Source organism: Myotis myotis, unplaced genomic scaffold, assembly GCF_014108235.1.
Source record: "Myotis myotis isolate mMyoMyo1 unplaced genomic scaffold, mMyoMyo1.p scaffold_m19_p_11, whole genome shotgun sequence".
NCBI lineage: Eukaryota > Metazoa > Chordata > Mammalia > Chiroptera > Vespertilionidae > Myotis > Myotis myotis.
The window spans coordinates 67206183-67233937 of NW_023416315.1; the positions used below are offsets into that span (position 1 = coordinate 67206183).

General features: G+C 40.4%; 1 protein-coding gene across 2 annotated transcripts in view; it reads right to left on the reverse strand.

The window, feature by feature from the left end:
* Positions 1-311: 311 nt before the first annotated feature.
* ASB15 (ankyrin repeat and SOCS box containing 15) overlaps positions 312-27755 on the reverse strand; it is a 32925-nt gene continuing 5481 nt past the window's right edge. Inside the window, exons 2-11 of one of the 2 annotated variants that reach the window (XM_036327048.1) lie at positions 27666-27736; positions 21771-21879; positions 20131-20183; positions 19914-20045; positions 18197-18355; positions 12218-12463; positions 9506-9677; positions 7033-7603; positions 5760-5913; positions 312-844 (exon numbers count right to left, since the gene is read on the reverse strand). In XM_036327048.1, coding sequence (XP_036182941.1) covers positions 672-844; positions 5760-5913; positions 7033-7603; positions 9506-9677; positions 12218-12463; positions 18197-18355; positions 19914-20045; positions 20131-20183; positions 21771-21877 — 1767 coding nt within the window. In that variant the 5' untranslated portion in view covers positions 21878-21879; positions 27666-27736 and the 3' untranslated portion in view covers positions 312-671. The remainder of the gene's footprint in view (positions 845-5759; positions 5914-7032; positions 7604-9505; positions 9678-12217; positions 12464-18196; positions 18356-19913; positions 20046-20130; positions 20184-21770; positions 21880-27665; positions 27737-27755) is intronic. The other variant, XM_036327049.1, reaches the window with a different exon arrangement.

Consider the following 27755-nt stretch of genomic DNA (forward strand, 5'->3'; position numbering starts at 1 on the left):
GTTCATGCAGCTTGGCCAGGAGAGAAACGGGAGGAAGGGCTGAAGCTGTGGCTTTGAAAAAGTGGGTCTTTTGTTTGTTTTATAAACAGAGGAGAGACTTGCCGATGGATACTGTAGGAGCCGCTTGGTAGGGAGAGTTTGAAGACTTGTTGCAAGGGCAGAAAATCAACAGGGAGTCAAATACAAAATACTATCTTGCTTAAAAAAATCACAATGTTTAATGGGGGAAAAGGAGGACTTATGTAATACTTTCAGCAATAAAGATTAAATGAAAAAAAAATCACAATGTATCCAAAAGGATGGTTGTCAGAGGGGAGGGATGGGGGTATGGGTGAAAAGGGGAAGGGGAATATAGCAATAATATTGTGTTGTTTTCACAGTGACAGATGATTACTAGAATTAATAGGATGATCGCATTATAAGGTATAAAAATGTCAAATCACTATATTGTGTATCTGAAACTAATATAACCAATATCATGTTGTATATTAACTATACTTAAAATTTTAAAAAATCACAATGTTAAGGTCTTTAAAGATGTGAAATGTGGTGCTCTCGTAAGAACACAGGATCCTGTTATAAAACTGTCAATGGATTTAAACACAGTTAAGGAGGTAAAATGATTCCAAGAAATATTTTTTAAAATCACATTCTAAAATGTTACTTTTAAGTTATGGCAGCTTTAGCTCTTGTCCGTAGAGGTCATACTCTTTAAATAATATGTATCTTTGAATGGTTGGTGGCAGAGGAAGCTTCTCTATGGAGGCAGGCTGGCAGAGTCTCTGGAGTCCCATAATTCTTCGGATTTTTAACCGACACAAATGCTTTAATGAGCAAGGATTCTCTAAAATGAATGGGGAAAACAAGTAAAAAAATAAAAACCGGTATTAGTGGATTGATCTGGAAGATACAGGCTGTTTTAGACTAACACCAATAGGTATGCACACGTTAACAACTATGACTTTAAGGGAAATTCACCTTTAATTAGGCCTTCCAGACCATGCCTCTGGGATGTAAGCTCCAGGAAGGCCGGCATGCAGTCTGTCTGGGTCAGGAAGACAGCCTCGCTCAGATCGGCTGTTCAACCCGGGGATGTTAAATGAATGAATGGACTTCACTTAAGCGAGCAACTGCTCGCACCTCCTCCGACTTACTCCTTAGAATTGAGTGTTACAGAGACATATTTCTCTACTTTCTCTCTCTCCTACCAATCTTTCTGATGAATAACTACCTAGGAAATATCTGATGCAAATGATTCCGTATGTCCATGGTTCTTAGGTTTGTTCCCGTGCCTGACACCTAACCATTTTATATTTAAAAATCTGCTAAGGTTAAATATCAGAGTTAGTCTTTGTTTTCAACTCTTGCTTTATCTCGATGCCAATGGCAGCACTGGCACATTATCCTGGCAACGTGAGCTAGTGAAGGGCAGCATTGCACAAGGGCTCAGCCGTAGGCCCTGGGCTCGGTCAGCTTGGATGAAAATGCTGGGGCTCTGCCACCGAGTATCTGTGTGACCTTAGGCGAGTTACTTGACCTCTGTGAACTCAGTGTTCCCATCTATGAAATGTGGGTAAGAATGGGACCTACCACTTAGGGTCATTTGAAGATCAAACAAATTAATTCATGTAAAGTATTAGAAAAGTACTTGGTGTGTGCAACAGGAAAGGAAATATTTTGTAGCCATTCATTAATGTGAACTATCACTCAATTCAAAAATAAAAGACATCACATTTCTATTACACTTGAGATGCTAAACATGCAAATTATTTCTTTTTTAAAAATGAAAGCAATGTTTTTCAAAAACTATTGAGGCAAAATAATTGTTACCAAAATAGGCAGAATAAACCCATCTCTCTTTTTTTTTTCCTATCATTTAATTTTCTTCCCTAATATACTGCCTCTGTATACCTGGAGAAATGCTGACATCCAGTGGTTATCCATACTTATAGCAATCAACTGACTTACATTCTGGTTGCAATAATATATGACTGAAACAAACAAAAACATTCCTCTGATTTATATTTGGATTGCCTTTCTAAAGTCATAAGAATCAGTCATTCTTTTTCAGTATAAACACATGGAAAATTAATTACCAATGAGAAGCAAAATATTCTACGACAGGAAACACATTGGTGTTGGAGAAGGAGCCTACGTTTTGAAATGAGACATGGAAGGGTTCAAATCCTTGCTTTGTTGTTGTCTATGTCTAAAACTTTGGAAAATTAATTTGTCTAAACTTTAGGTTTTTTTGCCCTTATGATCTCCAAAATCTTTCGTTCACTGGGTGGGTGGGGTGGGGGGGTGTTCCCCTCAGCCCGGCCTGTGCCCTCTTGCAGCCCAGGAGCCCTCGGGTGATGTCCGACTACTGGCTTAGGGAGCAGGTCTAAGCTGTCAGTTGGACATCCTTAGTGCTGCTGTGGAGGGGGTAGAGACTCCTGCCACCACCGCTGTGCTCGCCAGCCATGAGCCCGACCTCTGGCTGAGCAGTGCTCCCTTTGTGGGAGCGCACTGATCACTAGGGGGCAGCTCCTGCGTCGAGCGTCTGCCCCTGGTGGTCAATGCGAGTCATAACGACCGGTCGTTCCGCTGTTTGGTCGATTTGCATATTAGCCTTTTATTATATAGGATTATTAGGTCAACATCTTTACCTCCCAGGTTATAATAGAGGAACTTCGCTAGCCACCCCAGAATTCCTTCCAAAGTCCACCCCAAGCTTCATTTATTCCTCCCCTCTAAGAAACTACTATTCTGACTTGTACAGGAATCACTTCTTGTAGCACTTCCTCATCTCAGTGTATTTACCCTGCACCAAGCATGTCAAACTCAAAGGCTAACACGGGTCAAATAAACAAGGTTTAAGTTTATGTGGGCCACAACAAAACAAAAGCTTCAATTTTCATAGAAATGTAGATTTATTTCAATAGAGACATGCTGAATACAAAGGGCTAAAATAAATGAGTGATTGTTAATATAAAATAGAATATTTAATAAAAATTAATATTTTTTCTTGAACATTAACTTACCAGACACTGAATAACTGCACAAATTAATAAGTGTAACGCAAATAAACCTTTTTTTCTTGTTCTCCGAAAGCAAAATATTTCCTGTTGTGCACACCAAACAAGCCAGTACAAGACTAATACGTGGCAATTAGCTGCTAAAATATTCGCTGCTAGTAAATTATTAGTGGAGAGAAATGGTGTGCCTGTGTGTAAGGCACATAAGGGAAATGAATGCAACATGTTTATAGTAATCAGTCATTAGTGAATGTTGTAGTTTGGTATTAATAATTATGTATAACAGGATATTGTAAAAATTAAGTGATGAAATTTTTATTAAAACATTTCTTACATACTGTTATATTGGCTGAGCTGCAAAAATATTCATTGTGGGTCACACGTGGCCCGTGGGCCACGAGTTTGACATGCTTGCCCTGCACTATAGTACTGACAATTGACAATCTTTTTAAAAATTTGACATGTCTATTTATATTTTTCTTATAATAAATTTATATGAGGTTTGACTGTGATACTTTTCTGTTGCTCATTTTTATGGGAATTTAGTTTTCCCGAATTTCTGGAAGGAAGCTAGGTTCCAGATAGCTCTTTGAGGTTAACAGAGCTTCCTACTCTGTCTCCTTCTTGCAATGGCCCTCAATGCGGCCGGTGTCCTGCTCTCTGAGGTTTCCCGGTTTTGCTTGCACCCCACTCATGTGGACATCTCTTATCTCCATCCTGCTTGATTTCGTTGTTATCCCAATGTGGGCCCAGTTCAGAAAGGCTGGCCTATCAGCCCAGATTCCTGAATTCATAGGGTCCAGACTGTTGTATAATTCCCCTTAGCCTCAGTTTTTTATTGATGAAAATCTGCATGACAGCACACAACTCTACAAGTTGTGAGGATTTCGTGACATACTTTACATGTGCATTTCATACTTCACATAGACTTATGTATAATAAAAATAATACAAAAACACGAATATTGTAGTTTATAAAATAGCTAAATTTATTAAGTGTTTTAATGTTCTACTTAGTATGCTAAGCACCTTACATGCATCATCTCTTTATTTATTTTTTAAAATATATTTTTATTGATTTCAAAGAAGAAGGGAGAGGGAGAGAGAGATAGAAATGTGAATGATGAGAAAGAATCATTGATCGGCTGCTTCCTGCACACCCCATACTGGGGATTGAGCCTGCAGCCTGGGCATGTGACTGGGAATCGAACTGTGACCTCCTGGTTCAGAGGTCAACATTCAAACACAGATCCATACCAGCCAGGCCATGCATCATCTCCTTAAATTCCCACAACAACCTTATGAGGTAACTACTATCCTAGCCCCATTTTGCAGTAGGAAAACCTTGGCATAAAAAGGGTAAGTAACTTTCTCAAAATCACATGGCTAGTATGCTATTTTGGTCTTTTTTCAGAAAATAAAAAATTCCCCTCTCTTCAATGAAAAAGGAACGGTACAACAAATTGTTGTTTGTTTCCATGAAAATATCAGCCCTGAATGACATATACAACTCAACAATCCTGCTCCTAGATAAGGCCAGAATTTTATGCCATCCTAGGTCCATCTATCCCCAGAGGTCAATTTCTAGGCTCACAATACTGCATTACTCATCAATTCTCTAAGATTCCAATTTTGGTTCCCACAAAGTCTCTTCTATTGTAGAACTCATTCAAGGGGAAGTCACTTGAGAAAATACAAGCTTACCTCCAAATCTGCATTTGAACTATCAATCTTTCTAGCCAAAGTCTCCATCCTTCCCACAAAAAACTCAGGTGAATTCATTTCATGTGTGAGACTCTGATTGAAACTAAATGTTTAAATGAAAACTACTTTATCACTCATATTTCTTTTTATAGAACTTTATACCTAACAAATTTGATATGTAAATCAGCTCAACATTTAAGCTTTATCTTATTGACTGAAAAATATAATCTACCTAAAATTTGCCTGATCCTAAAGAATTAGTTGTTGAGGTTTTGTTAATCCATTCATGGATGATTTGGGTTTATTAAGAGTGCCAGGTTATATGCATGTGACGTCAAGTTCTATGATGCTTCTTTAGGCTCCATGCAACTGATGTCCAAGTAGCTTTGGGAGTTCATTTTTCCAAATCACATTTTGAAAGAGAAAACCTCTCCAATCTGTTATTTTTTCTAGATTCTATATGTATTTGAATTAGTTTTAAATGCCATTTTATTGAAACATTTGTAATATAATTCACATTTATAACTAAACTTTAATCTCGAGAACACAAAGTAGCCTGTCTATAATAAAAACATTTGATGGTAGGAATGTGTCAATAAAGACCAGAGAGAGAGCATATCAAAAAGGATAATTCTAATACACACCATTCATTCATTTACTCAGTATTTACTGACATTTAGCACTTACTAGGAATTATGCTAAGCCTTGAGAATATAAAAATAAACAAAACAGATTCCTGCCCATATGGAGATTACAGTCTACATACTTTATGATAGTCTAGAAGTTAACTTTTAAAAATGAGTTCTATTTAAAATGTTAATATAGTTATAATATTACCTAGAATACAATCAAAGAGTTAGAAAGTATTAAGAAAAGCAAAACAATATTAGTACCTTAAATCAGAGGAAATAGTAAGGATGACTTTCAAAAACAGTGAAAATAAAGTAGCACTGAAAAAAGTATCAAAGATAACATTGAGAAATTTCCCCTATAGACATTTTTCATAAAAAGTTTTGTAGGCAAAACTTGTTTTTACCTAGTATTTGACGGATTTCTGGCCATTCTCTCTGTACTTCCAGGGCAGACTTCAGTTTATCACACAGAGGGATATAATCCATGTAATCTATTAATACACGAATAACGCTGCCTACCAAGTGTTTCATCCAAGGAACTGTAATAAACTCACAGAACTGAGAGAATTGATAAAATTTAACTTAGTAGTACTTTTAATATACCATATACATAAGCACTCAATTTTGTTATGAAAATTACTATCTTTGTCTTTTTACAGGAAATAAAAGGCACCTCCTTGTAATGAACAAGAAAGAAAAACAAATTGTTCACTTGTTTCTGTGAAACAATGGGTCCTGGAGTTATATGCCTGGCTCTGATGTGATGTAGCCAGCATAACATGGAAAAATCATGCTTTTTTCCAGGATTCTTCCTTCCATGCTTTTAGCCCCAATATCCCACTGAATAAGCATAAGTTATTAACTGAATACATTTTCCCATTCTTCTACATTCAGTTTCAATTCAAGAAAAATAAACACCCTCTTTGGTGCCTAGTTTTACTCTTGTATCCCCACTAGAGGCCTGTTGCAGGAAGATTCCTGCAAGAATAGGGCTTCCTCGGGCCTATTCCTGCAAGAACAGGGCTTCCTGAGACTGGAGCGGAGCAGAGAAGGGAGCAAAGCCCACCAAGGCGGGCTTTGCTCTTCTCCGCTGCCTCGCTCCCTCCCTTAGCCGCTTCGCCCTCGGCTCCCTCCCTTCTCTGCTGCCTCGGCTCTCTCCCTTCTCCGTCGCTTTGCTCCCTCGCTGGGTCACCTGCAGTATGCAAATTTAATGGGTTAATTTGCATACTCTTCTGATTGTTTGGTGAGCATAGTGAAGGTATGGTCAATTAGCATCTTTGTCTTTTATTAGTGTGGATATTATTGCTAATAAAAGTTCAAGAGTGAGAAAAATATCAAAGTTAGAGTTGATTTTTCTTTTCTTGTTACATCTCCCAACGAGCCAAAGTTAGGCTGATTTGGAGATGTAACAAGAAATGAGCCCAACTGGCATGGCTCAGCAGTTGAGCATCGACCTATGAACCAGGAGGTCACAGTTCAAGTCCCCGTCAGGGCATATGCCTGAGTTGCGGGATCGATCCCCAGTGTGAGGTGTGCAGGAGGCAGCCGATCAATGATTCTCTCTCACCATTGATGTTTCTATCTCTCTCTCCCTCTCCCTTCCCCTCTGAAATCAACAAAAATCTATTTTTTTAAAAAATGAAATGAAAAGATGCAGAACAAAAGGATGTAACTCACCGGGTTATCCTTTATTATACACGATGTCCACCCTGGCAGCACCTCTTCCTCGATGTCTGACCACACAAACGAATTCCCAAAGATGTCTCCATGCATGCACTGAAAGCACAGCTCCACTTGGTAGCCGTTATTCAGCAGCAGCCTCAGCATCGCCTCGTCATTTAGGGCATACTGAATGGCGCTGGGGAAACGCGTGTTGTTCACATGCATAAAATAGCAATTGACATTAGCTCCATGGGAGAGAAGCAGCCGGACGATCTCATGATTGCTGGCCCTCACTGCCACAAGCAGGCAGTTGAGGGGATCTAGGTTTGGATCCGCACCTGCATTCAGAAGAACCTCTGTGCAATGGATGTCATTATTAGAAACTGCAAAATACAGCGCAGTCTTCCTCTCATCGTCATAGCTCGCAGAAATGTGGTCAGCGAGCGGAGTGTTGACATCAAAACCATTTTCAATGAGCAGTTCCAGGCACTGGACATTTTGCCCATCTGCTGCTGAGTGAATTGGTGTGAGCCCACTTTTCCGGATCGCATTTGTGGATGTTACTGGGATAAGATATTTCAGCGCACTGAAAATAAAAATAAATCAGATATCCACAGGGCATGAAGACAACTGAGAAATTAATTAAACCAGCTTCCTCATTAGACAAATGAGTGCAGTTTGTTTTAGTTGTCTTTACTTCTGCTAGATAACCTTATACAAAGACATATAACCTTTGCCCATTGACTTACTACTATTTGGTTTAGTGTGATGTAGTTTAGTTTTTATTTAGCTTCCTGTTCTAAATGTTCCTGGGGATCACATGTTTGGCCCTAGAATTTTGGCTCCTCAGGAAACCTCCCCATCTTCCAATTCTTCTCTGAACAACAATACAAGTTACCAGCAGCCAATGCTATTTAATGAAAACTATAACAGAAAGGCAAGCCCCTCTGATGCCATAGAGAAATGCTTCATAAGCTTGACCGTTAGAATCATGGAGTCACGGGAAATTAAAGCTGGAAGTGGCCTTGAACATCACTCAGTGCAACGCCCTCATTTAACAGAAGCGCAATATGAAGCCTGGAGGAAGGGAAAGGACTTGTCCCAGGTCACACAGACGTGGAGCAAGGGTGAGATTTTAGGCCTCTTGAGTTCTCGTTCATTACTCCTCCTTCACCGTTTTCTGAGCTACCCACGCTTTACCATTGGCCATGAACATCCTGCCTACTTCAGGATAACTCAAAATGGAATTATTAGCCATAAGACGATTCTTTCTTATTTCATCAACCTTATAGCAGTCCACTTGAGAGAACTAACCACTGCTTATGTTTCTAAGAACTTGTGATAGCTGTAAATTCCACACTCGACTGACCAACTAAACATGTATGAGAGCCACCAGCAAGGATAACTTGATCTCCAGTGCCTAACTCAGAGCTACCATGTGTGAATTTATGAACACTGGGAACAAAGCCAGGTAAACTTTAACAGCGTGTCACTTTGCGTTAATTAAGTCATTGCCACTTAGCTGATGTGGCCACCGACGGTGGCAAAGCCTAAGTATTTCAAAGTTCTGGAACTTATTAAATATATTCCATTGCCTAAAACCAACCCCTCATTGCAGGTAGTTTAATATAATGATTATAGACTTCTATTGATAGGCCAATTGTGGCACTTTTGTGATTTAAAAATCTATCCAGCCATTTTTTTTTTTTGAATAAAGAACTCTATACTTATAATGAGACTTTTCTACTCAATAATACATTTAACATTATACTATAATATCCATTCATGTTGCTAAATAATTAGAGTAATACCGATAGCATTTTCACAAATTTTAAATCTTTTCAAAGGGCAACATTTTTAGAAACTCTATAGCCTTTTATGAACACAGTTAAAAAAAAGCAGGAGGACATATTTGGATGGCTTGTGAAGAATTCTCATGTGTCACTTCCCTCTAAAAGAGAAACTCTTCATTATAAAAGTACGTAGTATACATTCAATGTGGAAAATTTATAAAGTACAAAAATATATTATGATGTGTATTGGTGTGTGCCTCCTTGGAGATGGGTGAAAAAGGTAAGAGGATTAAGAAGTACCAATGGGCAGTTATAAAAATAGTCATTGGGTGTAATAGAGCACAGGGAATAGAGTCAATAATATTGTAATAACTATGTGTGATGTCAGACAGCTACTAGACTTGGCGGGGTGAGTACTTCACAAGGTATACAACTGTCTAAGCACTATGATGTACATCTCAAACTAATACCATGTTGTATGTCAACTGTAATTGAAAATTTTTTAAATTGTTAAAAAGTAAAAATACAAAAAGGGGGAAAATTGACATGTTTAGAAGACCAAAAATTTTTGAACATTTTGCCTATTTCTTTTTGGATTTGGGGGGTTATTACTCAGAGAGAATTATGATCCTATTATATATGCAATTTTGTATTTTTTTTAAGTAAAAATGACCATCCTATGATTGATCACTCACAGGTAATGTCCCTCGTAGGCGGCTCGGTGTATAGGAAGGTGCCCTGCTCTGTTAGGCACATTTCCGCTTCCTCCATATTCCAGCAGGAGAGAGATGCAGTCAGGATTGCCCCCTCCTGCTGCCTCAAACAACACTGACGCCCCATCGTCCGCCAAAGCAAACACGTCACCCCCTGGCAGTATGAACACATGGCACAGTGATACCTGGGTGGACTGGAAAGACGGGCTCCTTCAAATTAGACGATTGTTTTCCTTTCTAGTTAGGACTTAAAATTAAAAGTATAGAGTTAAGAACATCTACATTCTCAATATTTTTAATAAACAATTATGCAGCATGTTTTATTTTATTAGAAAACCTTTGCATCATTAGAACATCTGAGAAATAAGTCCATTTCTATAACAAATGCTCCTGGGAAAAGACCAACAAATGTTTACCAACTGTCTGTATGTGGAAACACTGGGTGTGACTCAACAGAAGAACCTAAGATAATAAATCTATTTTAAGAAACTCAGAGGGGAAATGAAACAAAAAAATCATCAAAGAGCACAAACTGTAACATTCACCCAACATCAGGACCAGCAGGTTCCATGTAGGGGAAAAGGTCTGTGCTTGAAGTACGGGTCTGCGGCTGACTGGTAGTTGGGGACAAGCTACTTACTTTGCATGAACCACATCTCCTCATGTAAACTAGGGTGCACAGCTTAGGTTATAAGACTTATTTAACAATTAAATGCGGCTGCACTTTGAGGGCCTCAAAAATGTTAGTCGTTTCCCCATAGATGACCCTTGGGGATCCTGTGGTCCTAGCCTTTATTTACGGATGAGGAAAGTCAGAACCAGATGTTTAAGTGACTAAGCTAGGGGCAGACAATGAGTAGGTAGCAGAAACCAGTTTCAGAATTTGGTTCCTTAATTCTTTTTTTGAATATATATTTATTGATGTCAGAGGGGGAGAGAGGGAGAGAGAGATAGATCAATGATCAGAGAGAATCATTGATCGGCTGCCTCCTGTAACCCCCACACTGGGGATTGAGCCCACAACCCGGGCATGTGCCCTGACCAGGAATCAAACGTGACCTCCTGGTTCATAAGCCCACGCTCAACCACTGAGCCACGCTGGCCAAGCTGGTTTCTTAATTCTTAATAAAGCACTTGGAGGTTTCAAACATCACAATCTGTTGGGCAGAATTAGAGAAGGCTTCAGGGAGGAGGTGTCTCAAGAAGTTGATTTTGAATTATGTTGGACAGAATTCCAGATGAAGGCAAATATCTGACTCTGACCCAGACACGGGATGGGAGGCATGCTGGAGAGCAGCCATCTAATTTGGCTGGAGGGCAGGATGCACGTTGGAAGTAGTGAGGGTTACACCTGGTGAAACCATCCGGGATGATGCGGAGGGGGCCTGTGTATGACGCTGTGGGTAGTGGGAAGCCACTGAGGACTCTGCTGATTTACACTATTGCACTGTCCTTCAGGCAGAGGAGCTGAGTGCAGCATGCAGCAAATATTCTCTGATGGGGAGACGGGAAACCTGGAGAACAGTTAAGAAATGACTGCAGAGTCCAGAGAAGATGTGAGGGGCCTGACCGGGATGCAAACCAGAGGGACTGCCAAGGAGAACAGGTGAGTGGGACACGGCAGCATTCGGCACCTGACTGGGTTTGGAAAAGAAGGTGATGGAAGAAGTAAAGATAAATCTACTTTGTCTCGGAAGACAGAAATCATTAAATCAGAAGTGTGAACGAAGAGGAATTCCGTTACAGTGGTTCTCAACCTTCTGGCCCTTTAAAACAGTTCCTCATGTTGTGACCCAACCATAAAATTATTTTAGTTGCTACTTCATAACTGTCATGTTGCTACTGTTATGAATCGTAATGTAAATATCTGATATGCAGGATGGTCTTAGGCGACCCCTGTGAAGGGGTCGTTCGACCGCCAAAGGGGTCGCGACCCACAGGTTGAGAACCGCTGGTTTAGGAGAAGGTGAGTGTGAGACCCTGGGAGCCATCTATGTGAAAACAGGGCTGTTTTTAGAGAGAGCAATCTGAGCTGGGCGTGCAGATTTGCAGGTAAGTGTGCAGACGGTTTAGTTGAGCACTTGCTGGTTTGGCTCAGTGGATAGAGCTTCGGCCTGTGGATTGAAGGGTCGCAGCCGTGGGCAAACTACGGCCCGCGGGCCGGATCCGGCCCGTTTGAAATGAATAAAACTAAAAAAAAAAAAAAAAAAAAAGACCGTACCCTTTTATGTAATGATGTTTACTTTGAATTTATATTAGTTCACACAAACACTCCATCCATGCTTTTGTTCCGGCCCTCCGGTCCAGTTTAAGAACCCATTGTGGCCCTCGAGTCAAAAAGTTTGCCCACCCCTGGTAGGGTTTGATCCTGGTCAAGGGCACATGCCTGGGTTGCATGCTTGATCCCCAGTAGAGGGCGTGCAAGAGGCAGCTGTCCAATGATTCTCTCTCATCGTTGATGTTTCTCTCTCCCTCTCCCTTCCTTTCTGAAATCAATAAAAATTTATTTATTTATTAAATATATATTTTTTAAAAGATTAAAAAAAATTGAGTTGTGGAATAGGGGACCACTCGGGAGGCTGTCGAGAGCTGGGCACCAAAGCCAGATGCCCAGTTACTTTCAGAAGAGGAAGAGAAGCGAGCACGGAATGGAGAAGAGGAGACAAGCCGGACGTGCAATTGCTTGCCACGTACCTTTGTGGATTAGGTGCTCCAACACGTCGCAGTGGCCGTACTCGGCAGCGACCCCTAGCGGCGTGACTCCGAAGCCGTCTCTCAGGTGCACGCTGCCGCCGTGCTTCAGCAGCAGAGCTACGAGGTCTTTGCGGCCTTGCTTGGCTGCCTCGTGCATGGCCGACCAGCGCTTGACACCGGGCTGGTCCAGGCTGGTGTCGTGCTTGAGCAGAGCAGACACCATGTCACAGGAGCCCCTTCTCACCGCTTGAAGAGATTTTTAAAATGACAATTGACAGCAGGCATATGAACATAAATGTTAGATGGTGTTAACGTTATCCATTTTAATATCAAGAGAATATTGTATTTTTCACCCCCACTTCAGTTCTTATACCCAAATTTCCATTGCAGGCCCTAGCTGGTTTGGCTCAGTGGATATGGTGTCGGACTGTGGACCAAGGGGTCCTGGGTTTGGCTCCCGTCAAGGGCGTGTATCTAGGTTGCAGGCTCCTCCATGGCCGGGGCCCTGGGAGGGGCCAGCGCAAGAGGCAACCAATTGATGTGTTTCTCTCACATCGATATGTCTCTCTGTCTCTCCCGCTCTCTTCCACTCTCTCTAAAAATCAATGGCAAAATATCTTGGGTGAGGATTAAATAATAATAATAGTAACTCCCACAAATTTTTATTGCAAAATGCAAGCAAGCAAGATAATACTGCTGTTTCTTTAAGACTCTGACCTTAGGCAGTTCAAGGGTTTCATGAGCCCTAAGGTCTCAGGATTCTAAAAGTGATGAAATGATATTATTAATAATAATAGTTATCATTTACTGAGCTCCTAAATATGCTAAAAGTTTTACATACATTATTTAATTTATACAACCCAACAGTGGATGTTGTTTTAATTTTGTTAATGAAGAAATTAAAATTTAGAAAGATTACATACAGCATCTTATCTTAGCAATGTGCACTGTTTATCATGAAACTTTTAAAAAATATATTTTTATTGATTTCAGAGAGGAAGGGAGAGGGAGAGAGAGACAGAAACATCAATGATGAGAGAGAATCATTGATTGGCTGCCTCCTGCACGTCCCCTACTGGGGATCAAGCCAGCAACCCAGGCACGTGCCCTTGACTGGGAATTGAGCTGTGACCACCTGGTTCATAGGTCGACACTCAATCACTGAGCCACACTGGTGGGCTAGATATAAATATTCCTAAAAGATGTAATGCCTTTTCTCTTATCAACAAGTGAAATCTTACTAAGAAACAGCAGGATGAATGCTGCTCCCTGCGGATGGAGATAAATACAGAGTCATTCATTCATTCATTCATTCATTCAATACTTGCCGCGATATGAAAGGCACTGTGTTAGGCACTGTGGACAACAGAAAAAGACAGATGTTCCTCACTTGTGGACTTTACAGGTTAGGGAAGAAGGCTGTCCTGTCTTGTGTTTGAAGAGGAACTCAGAGTCTGGGCCTTTGCTGGGAAAGGCAGGAGAAGATGTGGGGCCACAGAGAACATCCTGGGCACCCAGGAGGCAGAATGCAGAAAGGCTCTGAGGCCAAGCCAAGGGAGAGGGCTCCCAAAGGCCTGAACTAAGACTGAAGACAAGCTTTTGGAGGCAGGCAAGCCATCGCTGCAGTGAGATTTCAGGTTTTGCCCTACTCACTGTCTAAATTAGAGTCTGTTGACAAATGCATTTCTCTGAAATCACCCACCTGCCACTGGCAGCTCTAATTACAGTGAGTTACCTCATCCTAGCTGGTGTTATTGCAGAGCAAACATCAATAAGTCAAACCAACTAAGAGGTGTGTCCTCGTTTATCTTCTTGCTCCTATTGCATTTTTTTCCCTTTTGCCTGATTCAGAGAACATATTGATTAGAGATAGTAGTCTTTCTTCACGAGAACAACAGCATATCTAGGCCATATCAACTTAAAATACTTTTAAAAATAAAACTTTGCTTGTAATTTACTTTTTTGGAAAGAATATGTTTTCTTTCCCATAAACATAACAATGCAAATCGTGGGGAGCCCCTCCCAAGTTAACCCACAAAGACATACCTCATCAATAAATGGCTGAATAATGAAAATTAACAAGACACTATATTTGTGTAACATAACCAAGTACAAATAATTTATGAAGTAAAAAATACACATATATATCTTCAGTAATAATATTTTAAGAAAACCCAGTTTCAGTTCAGGAGTTAGAGAATCCCCATTAGAGAATTTTGCATAGTTTATAGGCACTTTTGTACATTTATCGTCTGCTGGCACTTTTTCTGTTTATTTAAATTCCTGTCACTTTCTCTGTGGGTATATGTGTTTTGCTCACATAATTCACTTGTCAGCAGTGATTTATTTTCTGACTCATATGACATACAAATAGAGCAGATTTTTCCGAGGTATCTTGACAGGCAATGGAAGGTCTAAAGAGGCGATGGAGTGAAGAGAACTTATGTTGATTTGTGAGAAAGGAAATGTCCGAAGCAAAACTAACTGGCTTCTTCTGTACCTTGGGCCCCAGTGGCCAGGACAATCTCATGGCTATCCAATAGAGAAAGGTGACACCAACTTCAGAGACAGGGCAGAGAGGCAGTTTGAGTGCAAAACCCTTTAAGTGTCAGGTCATCACAAATCAGGTATCTACCACTCAGCAAGTAACTGTGTAACATGACTGCAATACATCCAAGTATCATAGTAAGGCCAGATGGCTGATGGACGGGCCAAAAGTGACTTTTGGGGGGCCATTTATGGATATTAATAAATAAGTACGAGGATAATGGGATTGACATTGCACAGAAAAAGAACAGCGGTTTTTTCTCTTATCTCTCTTTCATGAGTTAATGGACTGTGAGTAGCAAATTTCAAAGCATCCCACAGATTCAAGAAGAAAATTGAGAAAGTGCCATGAATTATCCATTTTCCTATGACCCTAAAAAGACAATGTGATTTCCACAATGAAGGTCCTGAAGAATTTAACCCAAGAAAAATTCTTATCCTCCAGAAATGTGGATGATGGGGACATAACTGAACACCTCCAGAATATTTCCTTCATGAGGCTCTTTGATATTACCATTACTCTTCTCTTTGATATTACCATGTGGTTTTAAATATATATTATTTCTAAATGTTAACTCTATTTTCACTGATAACTCAATGATCAAGTTCCTTTCCCACACTTCAGATACTGATAGAGTAGAGAAACCAACAAATGAAACTTTGAAATGCAAGGAAATGCTTAATGCTCTGTTGTGGGCATTAAGCATTTAACAATTTACATGAAGCAAAAAGAAAACAAATGAGTGACAATTATGTCCTCTTTATGAAGTGAGTGAGTTAGGAACAGCAAGTAGAGACTAATTCTATATTTGCAAAGTGTGATGAGAAGAAGAAGAAGAAGAAGAAGAAGAAGAAGAAGAAGAAGGAGGAGGAGGAGGAGGAGGAGGAGGAGGAGGAGGAGGAGGAGGAGGAGGAGGAGGAGGAGGAGGAGGAGGAGGAGGAGGAGGGAGGAGGAAGAGGAGGAGGAGGAGGAGGAGGAGGAGGGAGGAGGAGGAGGAGAGAGAAGAAATCAAAGACTATAAAAACAACAACAAATACATGGATGTCATTGCAGATACTCCATGGTATATGCCTTTACAAAAACAATGTAGATCACATTAATAGTGGTGCAGCAACCCGTAGCTGAATATTCTATTTAGTGCCTGTAGTGCCAGCTCAGGATAACAGCTCTGGTTTATTTATGAGAAGCACCATGTTATGGTGACATAAAGGCTGGTTAACACATATACAGAGACAGCTATGGGCTCCTCTATACTCGTGTTTCCCCTTTTGTTTTAACAACAGAAGCCCCAAGTTTTAGCCGGTCACAGTCTATCCAGGTAGACTCTACATAACCAGGCCTGCCTTGTACCTAAGTGTGGCTACGTGACAAAACCTGAACTCATGGCATAAGAATGGAAATGCTTTATCAATGTCCAGGTCACCTTCCTAAAGGGGAAGATGCTTTCCCAAGGCTGCCTCTTTCCTCCTTCCCGTGGGCTGGGAAATGGTGACATCTGAAGGTTCTGTGTGACGGTGGTACAGCCACCCTGCCCCCCAGGGCCACACACTCTGAAATGTCTAAGAGAGAAACGAACTTCTTTCTTCTTAAGTCGTTGTTGTTTGTTTGCTTTGGGTATCTGTGTTTTTTGTTACATAAGCTTTGCCTGTACCCTAACTATTATAATGTTAGCTTGGCCAATCAGATCTAATTTAGGAAGGCGGAAAGCTCTGACATGGGGCAAGAGTGAGCAAGACGGACTCGGATCAGGGTGACCCCAGGCTGCTGTGGCCCCGCTTATTTACCATTCTGTCCCGAAGCAGAACCCCTGCCCCGATTTCCCTCCGCTGTCTGTGGGTGACCCTCTACTTCCACCAAGTCACAGCTCAAGAGCAACTATATCTGTGAAAGTTTCACAGATTCAGTGCTTCCTTATTGCCCTCGTTTACTTTGAATATACACCTTTATTATAGTATTTGTAACGTTAATTTTCTACTTATATCATGTCTAGCTCTTCTACTAGACTCTTTGAGAGGAGAAAGATCATTCCACTCATCTTTATCCATGTTGCCCAGTGCACCACCTGGCTTAAGGTAAAGTCTCAATAAATGTTGTTTGCATTGATGCTGTTGAATTAATGTTGAATGTAAATATTTTTGGGATGTTTATGACTTGTCTGAGTTTTTTGTTAATATTTTAAGGTTGCTTTTAAAAATTCTAGTGATTTTTCTGTGAACAGGAGCTGTGGTAGTGTTAGCTAGTTATGACCAGAGTTCATGATGCCTTATTCTCTTTCTCTGGGATTGCTGATAAATAATCTCACGTCTCCTCCTGACACACACACACACACACACACACACACACACACACACACACACACAATTTCACAATGGCTCTCCTCCCCTGAGCATCTATCATGTTTCAGGGGTTTAGTATATTTATATTTTCTCTAATTTTTATAACAAGTCTGCATGGTAGGTGGTATATTTTCATTTTACACATGAGGAAACTGAGGCCTATAATTCTAATCTCAGAGCTAAGATCTAAGTCCCATATAATAATACTATTCTGTGTATTTGAAAGTTGCTAAGAAAGTAGATCTTAAAAGCTCTCATCAGAAGAAAAAAAAAATTGTAACTACATGAAGTGATGTAAGTTAACTAAACTTATTGTGGTAATCATTTTGTAATATATAAAAATCATGTCATATACCTTAAACCGATACAATGTTTTATGTTAATTATATCTCAATAAAACTAGGAGAAAATAAGCCTACAGATCTGATACCAAAGCCCAAATTCTTACTCTACAACCTCAGTCTATAAGAGAAAGGTGATGTTACCCCTGGTCATTTGTAGTTAATATCACCTCTCTCTGCCTCTGCAAACAGACCTGCCAATTCCTACTGGCCTACAAATAGCAGGATACACAGACTGAGAATACGCTGAGAAATGACACCGTTAGGTTTTTCATTATTCCTTTGCTGTGTCGTGGTGGTTAACTCCGTGTAGGTGCCCAGGGCTGCCTCTGAGTACTCCTAATCTGCTGGCTCCTCTTCCTTCCAGTTTGGCTTCATTGCTGATGTGGACCTGGAGTCTCTTGTCAGAGTCCCCTTCTGCCTCTTGCCTCTGGCTATACACCAAACATGCAACCCTCCTTACAGCTGGCCCCTCCCTAGCCAATGTTCTTTAGAACTGGTACTTCTTGTTTCATAAAACTGGTTTGGATTGCTCCTGGCTAGTTGGTACTGAAGGATCTTTCCCATTTGACCTCTTTGTGGGATTGAAAAACAAAATCTTAGGACAGGTGAGATGGGAGATACGGGAGAACCCAGGGAAAGAAAGGAGATGAGGTCACATAATTTTAGCCAATACATAGTGGTTTCCAATAAATACTTATTAACTACTTATTATTTATTGCAAACGAAAAGTTCTAGGAAAAAGGTCATTTACCAATGAGAAGAGGCGTCTCTCCTTTGTCGTTTTTGGTGTTTGGCCACACTCCCTTTTCTAGTAAAGTTCTTACATTTTCCACCAGACCAGCTTTGACGGCTAAAGTCAACGGCGTTTCTCCATCAGCGGTCTTGAACTCCCAGAGTGTCTTATAGGATGCTGAGATGTGAAAGCATTGCATAAAGTTAAACATCTTTATTGAAAGGATATCGCATAGATCAGAATAATACAATATTATACATAATAGATTGAACAAATTCGATTGATGAAGCAGTGAAGACTAAAAGGAGGTGTGAGTAAAGTTTCTCAAATGATTGTATAAGTAGATGAGCATGGACCTGCGAATCAAACTGACAGCTAAAAAACCAACATGCATGTTTCAAGGTGCTCTCTTCCTTTAAATGGGTTGTAAATTTTCATCCTGACAAATTATAAATCCATTTCCCAATCCTTAGCATTGTTATCTAAATTGCACCTGAAATTGGTTTTTGTCAAATGAAGCCTGTGAATGTGGGACTGAGCATATATTTGAATGAATGTATCCTGTCAGAATATGTTAGCTATACTACGCTTAACATCATCTTCTATATCTGTCTATAGGTCTAGCTATCTATTTCCTTTAGCTGGCTAGCTGGCTGGATAGTTAATCATGAAACATCATTATCTTCTACAACATAGAACCAGGGAGCAACACTGAAGGTTGAAAGATAGAGCACTCTCAAAGTGTTTTATTAGACATTGAGGTATGAAAAATACTGTATCAAAACATGAAAATTATTATTAATATTTGAGCAAGGTCAATTTACCATAATATTTATTAATGTTTATATTATGAAGAAATAGTTCAAGATGAAAAATTAAAAACTGAGTTCCAAAAGCAAAGAGATTTATATTCAGCCCTGGCCAGGTGGCTCAGTTGGTTGGAGCATAATCTCATAGACCAAAAAGGTAGCAGGTTCAATTCCCTTTCAGGGCACATACCTAGGTTGGGGGTTCAATCCCTGGTTGGGGCACATATGGGAGGTAACCAATCAATGTTTCTCTCTTACCTCTTCTCTCTCTCTCTCTCTCTCTCTTCTCTCCTCTTCCTTCCCTCCCTCCCTCCTTCCCTCCCTCTCTTCATCCCTCCAATGCTTCCTCTCTCTCTCCAATCAATAAACAGTCTGGCCTGTATGGCTCAGTGGTTGAGAATCAACCTATGAACCAGGAGGTCATATGCCTGGGTTGCATGCTTGATCCCCAGTAAGGGGTGTGCAGCAGGCAGCCGATTGATGATTCTCTCTCATCACTGATGTTTCTATATCTCCCGTTCTCTTCCTCTCTGAAATCAATAAAAATATTTTAAAAATAAAGATAAAAATAATAAAATCAATAAACATATTATCCTTGGTCAAGGGTTAAAAAAAGATTTATATTCAAAATTTATATTCAAATTAATTAATTCATGATATATACAAACTTCTATCACTTTTAGGTGATTAACCATATTTTTCAGCCAAACTGTGTCACATTCTTAGAAAGACGCAAAGGTGAAGCCGGAGACTCACAAAATGTGCTAATTTTTGTACCCTACGTTTAAAACATGGGTATTGCCTTTTCTCAGTTTCAAATAATATTTTATTCTGCTTCTTCTTTTTGCTTGTTACATTCATTGACAACACTCCCAACGTCTACATTCTTGCTTCAGTTTGGTCAAAGAGGCTTGATGTTCTCTTACCATCCAGGACAATTTCGAGTATTTGTTGAATGGGCTGAACAACAGCTTCATGCAGGGGAAACCATCCTTTTTCATCCGCTTCATCTAATGCATATTTATATTTCACATACTCCTGGAGCTCAAGAATGTGGCCTAAAGTAAACACATGGGCTGATAAGTCTGTCCTGGCAAGATGGAATCTCTACTTCATCCCACTGTAGGCAATGCACTCACTTACCATGTTTTATGGCCTCTACAAGTTTTCTGTTTTGATCACTTAGTGGTACAAATCTGCCAGAGAAAGAAACATAAGCCATAATTATAAAAGTGAAATATTCTGAGGAACCAACCTTTTAATCTATATTGAGTTCTGAAGATAATTTTAATAATCAAGATTTTAAGGAAATGCACACAACTGATTTCATCCACTTAAAAATGCAATGACTCAGAGTCAGATATATTTATGAGACACTAGACGCAGGACCATTAGTGAAGATGATAAAATGTAAGATTATAGCACCGTCTCTCAAATGAGTGCCAAGCAACGAAGTGAGTAAACAACTGGAGGCAGAGTCAGAAGAACTGGGCTCGGGTTTTGTGCTTTGTGACTCTGGGGAGGCCCATGAGCCTTTTTGAGCGGTGGTTCTTCATCTGTAACGTGCTGGGAGTAAAAGAAAGGTCCCTAAGATTTCTTTCCATGTACAAAATTCTATGCTCAATAAATGTTTGCTGCTTTAAACATAATAATTGCTAACTAATGATGGCTCCTTTGGGGGCTTATGATCCACCCCGCATGATGAGTTAGTCTTAACTCATCCACAAGTGAAAACAGGCTGAGCATTTACAGAGCAAACGCCCAGTTACCAGCCCAGTAGGTCATGATTTCAAGCCTCATGGCATTTCTCTGGGGTGAATTGATTCAAAGGAAACAAAGCATTTCATAACAAATTGATTTAACATTATCAAGCAGAAACATTTGCTGCCGTCCTAGGGCTGTGAATGCTTTAGAACTCTAAAGTTCTAAAACCTGTTGAAGACATAGAGAAAAATTAAAGAGGCCAGGAATTTAAATGTAATATGTCCATTTTTTAAAAGCTCAGAAACAATAATTTATAGCACTGAGTCTATCCCAAAGCACTACTAAGTTTCAGAATATTATTATAATAGAATGTAAAAGTAAAGTTTGGCTTAGTCAGAAAAATAATGTGTGTTGTTCAAGATAGAAATCTATATTTGCAGTTTTAGACTCTATAACCCCTGCTAACATAAAACACCAATTTTGTGTATAATTTGTTAACTCCGGTCACTTGAAAAGTAGATAACGAAATAGGCTCTGGTTTATATATTACTTCTCCATATATTATAGAAGCCCTCAACCCTTTCCCCATTCATTGAACATATGAGCTAGGTGGGCTAGCATTACTCTTCATATTTTAAAGATGCAAATATAGAATACATTACTTATACTAGTAAAGGTTGCCTGAGTCAGTAGCAGAATGGGCTCTAAAATATACAGAACAGACCTCTGTATACCTATCTATACATTAGTTGTATGAACTGTACTTGCAAATTTGTTTAAATTTATTGTCCTTTCCATTCCATTAATTTAGAAAATAGGCAATCATGCACAACCGAATTCAACTAGAAATTTCCCCTCCAGGTTATTTCCATCTTCTGCCTGAGTGGGGATTTGTGGAAGGTCAGACCGATGAGCCTATCACAGTGGCCCTTGTAAAGCTGTTGGAGCACTTTCCTGGAGGAAGAGTCAGGAAACAGCATTTATTTCATCTTACAACCGAATGATTGTCATAAAGAAATTTTGTAAAAAAAAAAAAAAAAAAAAGACATTTTGTTGAGGACGGTCAAGTTGATTGTTACCTTTCAGGATAAAATTCAGTCTTGCTGGCTTCAATGGATTCTTGAATACTGAGCTGAATATCATAACTTGTAAGATTGTCTTCATCGGGGTCTTCATTACTATCCATGACTAAATATAATTTTGAAAAAAGCAATTTCTTATTATCAGCAAATGGCACAGGACACCATATAAAGTTAACATGAAAGATGCAAAGTGAAAAACTAAAATGCGTTTACCTTTCTCCATTTAACAAATACAAATGCATTTGTTAACGTTTTAATCCATATTGGATATGAAGCCCATTCTAATTTTTGAACCTTTATTTTTTTATTTTTTAAAAAATATATTTTATTGATTTTTTACAGAGAGGAAGGGAGAGGGATAGAGAGTCAGAAACATCCATGAGAAACATCCATCAGCCGCCTCCCGCAAACCCCCTACTGGGGATGTGCCCGCAACCAAGGTACATGCCCCTTACCGGAATCGAACCCGGGACTCCTCATTCCACAGGCCGACGCTCTAGCCACTGAGCCGAACTGGTCAGGGCTGAACCTTTAATTACCTGTCTTTGGGGTATCTGTATTTTCTAATTTTGACTTTCTTTTCAGTAATGACTACAGTTGGGCTTATAAGAATTCACTTTTCCCACATTTCTGACTTACAAGAATTTTGGCCTATCCGTTTCCTCAAGACACAGCGCACTGGAAGTTTAAAACTCTAATCCAGAAGTAAGACAATGGCAGGAATAGAGAACAGTGAACCTTTCCCATTCTTTACTCATGATTTTGTGTCTGCTGTACTTGCTTATTTGTTGATTACTAGTAATTCCTTTGCTCACACCAGCAGTGGTTTGAGTTGGCTGCCTTGAGTTGCAGTTGTTTTGTATTTGTGTTTAACTTCTAATGACTCTATGCTTTTTGAGGTGAAGGGTTCTCTCTCACTCATCTCTGCTTCCCCTACTGTTCTAGAATGTGCTGGGCACAGGAAAGATTCTCAATGAATATGTGTTGAATTAAAGTAGAGAGAACAGAACATCACAAATGCAGTGCCCTCGTCTTGCCTTCAGGAAATGTGAAGCATTGAGATAAGAGCCATCTTAACTCCATCCCCAGACTAAAGACCAGCCCTCTGTGGAATAGACATTCCTTCCCCCTGCACTGTTATCCATTAGAAGCCACTGCTCTTGACTAGTCCCTCTCCTCCGAAGATATAACAATATAGCTTATTTATCGTTGCCTTATTTCTTCCAAATATCAAATTAGAAGAGGGAGTGTCTCTCATTACTATTGGGTCAGTTGTTTTATCTTAGAAATGTAGCTAAGTGTAGAAATCCAAATAGTCCTCCAGCTAGGCTGATTGATCAATATGAAATTATTTGAGAGTAGTGATACTTTTCAGGACAAAATGTATTTATATTATAGTGTGTGGTTTCAACGTGAAAACAAAACAAAACAAAACAAAAAACCAAACAACTCAAAATAGTATTCTGTGGGCAATTTCCAAACACAAGAATTGTTTACCTCGTCTCATGGCTCAAGGTTAGATAAGCTCAAACATTAAAGACAGTTCTGTTCATGCTGATAGTCAAGGACCCTGACCTGTGCACAGGCTGCACACCAGTAAATCACATCATTATGATTTTATTGTTCATTGTTCTGCATTACTATCAGCTGGAAACAGAGGAGAGAATAGTGAGAGTGGGCACTCCACTGAACATATTTTCTCACACCATGATATCTCAGTCTACTCAAAAGGCTAACATGTGCCCTAGGGATTCTAGTCAACAAATAGGTTCAAGCGATATTTTATTTGTTATTGTTTACTCCTTCATTGTCTCTCTGTTCCCCCTAGAATGTAATCCAATAAGACGAGAGAATTAGTCTGTATCGCCAGTGCCTAGAGAAGCATCAGCTCATGATTTATGGACTCTAAATGCATATTGAATGAATGAATGAATTAATTAATTAATGAACACTAACATAATCTAAGCTCTGCTTTATTCTTAGAACTGACTATTTTCCTTAGGTATGCAGTCTTTCTTCCAGCTAAACAAATTTGATTGCCCACTTTGCGCTTGGCTTCATTTTTTGCACTTTTGTGCTTTCATACGTTATTCCTCTGCACTCACAAGCCCCCCAGCTGTTCCATGCCCATGGCCCTCATTGCCTCAAACCTGGCTTGAGATGTTCTTCGTACAAAAGCCCTTGTTGAAATTCTCCAGTTCCTCTCTGGCCTTCTTTATCTGTGTGTATCTCCTTTTATATAATATTTTTTTTCCCAACATCTGGACTTGCAATCATTGTGTACTTGCTTTGCAAGTTCCTCACGTATTTGTGTTTTGTATTCTCACTTGGACAATTAGTGTTTTTACAATGAGTAAAAACAAACTTTCTTTTTCCTTTATGTCTCCTCTCTCTACTCCACTCCTAGTCAACCACAGCAAATTGCTATCGCAGTGGTCACCGGAGAAAATGTGTTGACTCACCCACTAGCAGTGGAAAGCACTGAGTCCTTCAGACAGCACAATTAGACGATGAAGTTAAACCTGTGGCATTGCCTGTTGCCTTTCTCACTAACATCACTGTGGTGATAGGGGATTGCATGGCTCTGGGATTAGTAATGAGATACAGAGCCTTTCACCTATTTAAATCACTGGCTTAACTCTAAAGCTGTTTGAAATTTGGGCTTCCAGGACATGAGATACTACAGACTCCTTAGAGAACTGAGTTGATCTGTGGAAAGTTTTTTTTTAAATGTCCTTTTAATTACCACCAGAAGGAAGTTATCTAAGACTTTCCACTGCTTTGTATCCCTAATGACAGCAGGGTAGAAACCATGAGGAAACTACGACTACATAAAACAACCCCCACCTAACACAAGCCGTCTCCATCCTTTTACTGAAAGCTTAAGGAGAAGGGACGATCTGTGTGCAGGTGCCCTGATGTGTCAGAGAGACAAGGGTGCGTCACTGGAATGGGTCTAGGCAGGGGTGGGCAAACGTTTTGACTCGAGGGCCACAATGGGTTCTTAAACTGGACCGGAGGGCCGGAACAAAAGCATGGATGGAGTGTTTGTGTGAACTAATATAAATTCAAAGTAAACATCATTACATAAAAGGGTATGGTCTTTTTTTTCAATAGTTTTATTCATTTCAAACGGGCCGCCCGCCGGCCGTAGCTTGCCCACCGCTGGTAGAGACATTAAGACACAATGACAATGGACTACAAGGCAGTAAAAAGGAAGGAACTTGTCATTTGCAACTGTGTGAATGGACCTGGAGAGTATTATGCTAAGCAAAATAAGCCAGTCAGGGAAAGATAACTACCACAGGACCTCACTCATATGTGGAATCTAACGAACAAAATAAACTGATTAACAAAATAGGTCCAGAGACATAGAAGCATGGAACAGACGGATGAATTTCAGAGGGAAGGTGGGGGTGAGGGTGGGTGGGTGGGGAGAAATTAAGCGGGGAATTTACATGCATATATGCATAGTCCATGGACAGAGACAATAGTGTGGTGAAGGCCTGGAAGGGGCGGGTGCAGGGTGTATGGTATCAATGGGAAAAAAAGCAAAAGGGACATCTGTAATAGTTTCAACAATAAAGATAATTAAAATAAAAAAGACACAATGAGAAGGGCAGGAAGACAGTTATTTATCTGTACCTCAAAATTAAAATGACTGGACTCAATCCCAAATGAGGGCTGGAAACAATTTTTAAAAAATATATACTTTAATTGATTTCAGACAGGAACAGAGAGGGGGAGAGAGAGATAGAAACATCAATGGTGAAAGAGAATCATTGATCAGCTGCCTCCTGCATGCCCCACACTGGGGATAGAGCCCGCAATCCGGGCATGTGCCCTGACCAGGAATGGAACGGTGACCTCCTGGTTCATAGGTCAATGCTCCACCACTGAGCCACGCCTGCCAGGTTGCAAACAATGTTTAAGTAAAATACCAGCCAGGTACCTGAGGAAAGGCCAAATACTCTTGACATCCTATTTACAGGTGCCCCACTACTCAGTCTGGCAAAATTCATTGACCCTTTCTAAATAATAGTTTGCCAATCCTGTTCTGAAGAAGCCCACTACTTATTTATTCTCCACAAGTAGCTGGTGTACAACATAACTGGGACAATCCGGTTGGACAGTGAGCCATTTCGTTTAAAGCACTGCTCAGCCTTGCTTTGATGAAAGCACTGTGTTCTCTCCACGCATGTGTTTTCTGAGGCCTCGTGTACGCCAGGTAACGAGCCATTAAATTAAGGATTCTCGGGCGCTAAATGTGTTATTCAGATGTCAACAGTTATTACTTTACAGATGGGCTGAGTAAAATTTTAGATTTAGATAGTGGGAAAGAGAGCGGGTGATTGTGTACATTTTAGATTCTCTTGGGTAATAATAAAAATGGTGATTATAATGATAGCCATAAATTACTGAGTGATCATGTCGCTTTCAGCACCGTGCATAGCACTTTGCACACACCGCCTTGCTTTAAATCCTCCAGTTCCACTTTTAAGGACAATAGATTCATCGTGCATAAGTGGAAATTTGGGCTTCCAGGGGTTAAAAAACCTACCCAATGTCGCAGAGCTAAAAAGTATGAGTCTGGTACCTTCATGTTGAAGGTCTTTCGAAGCTGCAGGAAAACAACCCGCACACAGTCTGTTGCCCTTAAAAACAAAACACTCTGATCTCGCTCTTAACAGCCAGTCTTGATGACAATGACTTCCAAAAATAAAAAATAGCTTCCAGGACACACAAATCTTTCTCTTCGGGTCCATGTGATAAGGCTTTGAGCTTCGGACGGTCCGAGGTGTCCTAGATTTGCCTTCGTTCTGTACTTTTGTTTTGGAGTCTACACATTACAGTCTGAAAAATAAGATCAGCATGCCAGCTGGTGCTTGACCCAAGTGGTCAGGAGGTCGGATGATGTTGCAAGGTACGATGCAGGAGGCAACCTGGGTACATGCACTAGTAACCTCTCTGCCCTGGACTCTCTAAACTACCTCTAATCCGTGATCCGTGATAACAGCAAACTGTTGATAAGTTTGTGAGGCCCCTCAGAGCTTCCCTTGAAGCCTGGGAGCTCCCACAGAACACGACCGACCAAGGGCAAATATGACTTTGTTCCCTATGGATTGTTTATTTCCAATGACATCCAAATCCGTTTAGCCCATTCATCCTCACACTCTGTCTTGGGCAAAACAAAAATGAAATCATTTCTGTGAGTCCTAAACAGGTCTGGCCTTAAGAGTTCCTGGAATGGTCCTAGCCGGTTTGGCTCAGTGGATAGAGTGTTGGCCTGCGGATGGACTGAAGGGTCCCAGGTTCAATTTCGGTCAAGGGCACATGCCTGGGTTGGAGCTCAATCCCCAGTAGGGGGCATGCAAGAGGAAGCTGACCAATGATTCTCTCTCATTACTGATGTTTCTATCCCTTTCTCCCTCTCCCTTCCTCTCTGAAATTAGTAATTATTTCTTTTTTTTTAAGAAGAGTTCCTGGAGTGGACCATTGCTTCCATGTTGCAGGGAAGGGCTTTGCATCCGTAATGTATCACTGCCCCCGACACCTATCACATCAGTGTCATTCTGTTACATCAGTCAGAGGTTCTCTCCAGGAGAGTGTATTGTTCCATCTTCCAGAATCCCTTTTAAAATGCCCATAGCCCCAGGGTAGAATCAGAATCTGTTGGAATAGTTCAGTGGGAGGGGATGATGGCAGAGGGTCTAAGACTGAGTCCAGCGGGAAGTGGTAAGAGAGGAGAAGAAAAGAACAATACGGTAAAACTTGGTTCTGCTCACAGTTTTCTACAAAGGCCAGCCCCAGCCAAACCCCGCCGTTCTGCAGGGGGTGCAGGTTCTGCTGTGTGGAAGGGGAGACCCTGACACCCTGAGGAATTTCCTTTACCTTAACCGTCTCCGGCCCTTGAGTGAGGAGTTCTTCTGCTGAAGGTCCCGAGAGTTTCATCAGGATCTGTCCTACGAGAGGAACAGCAAT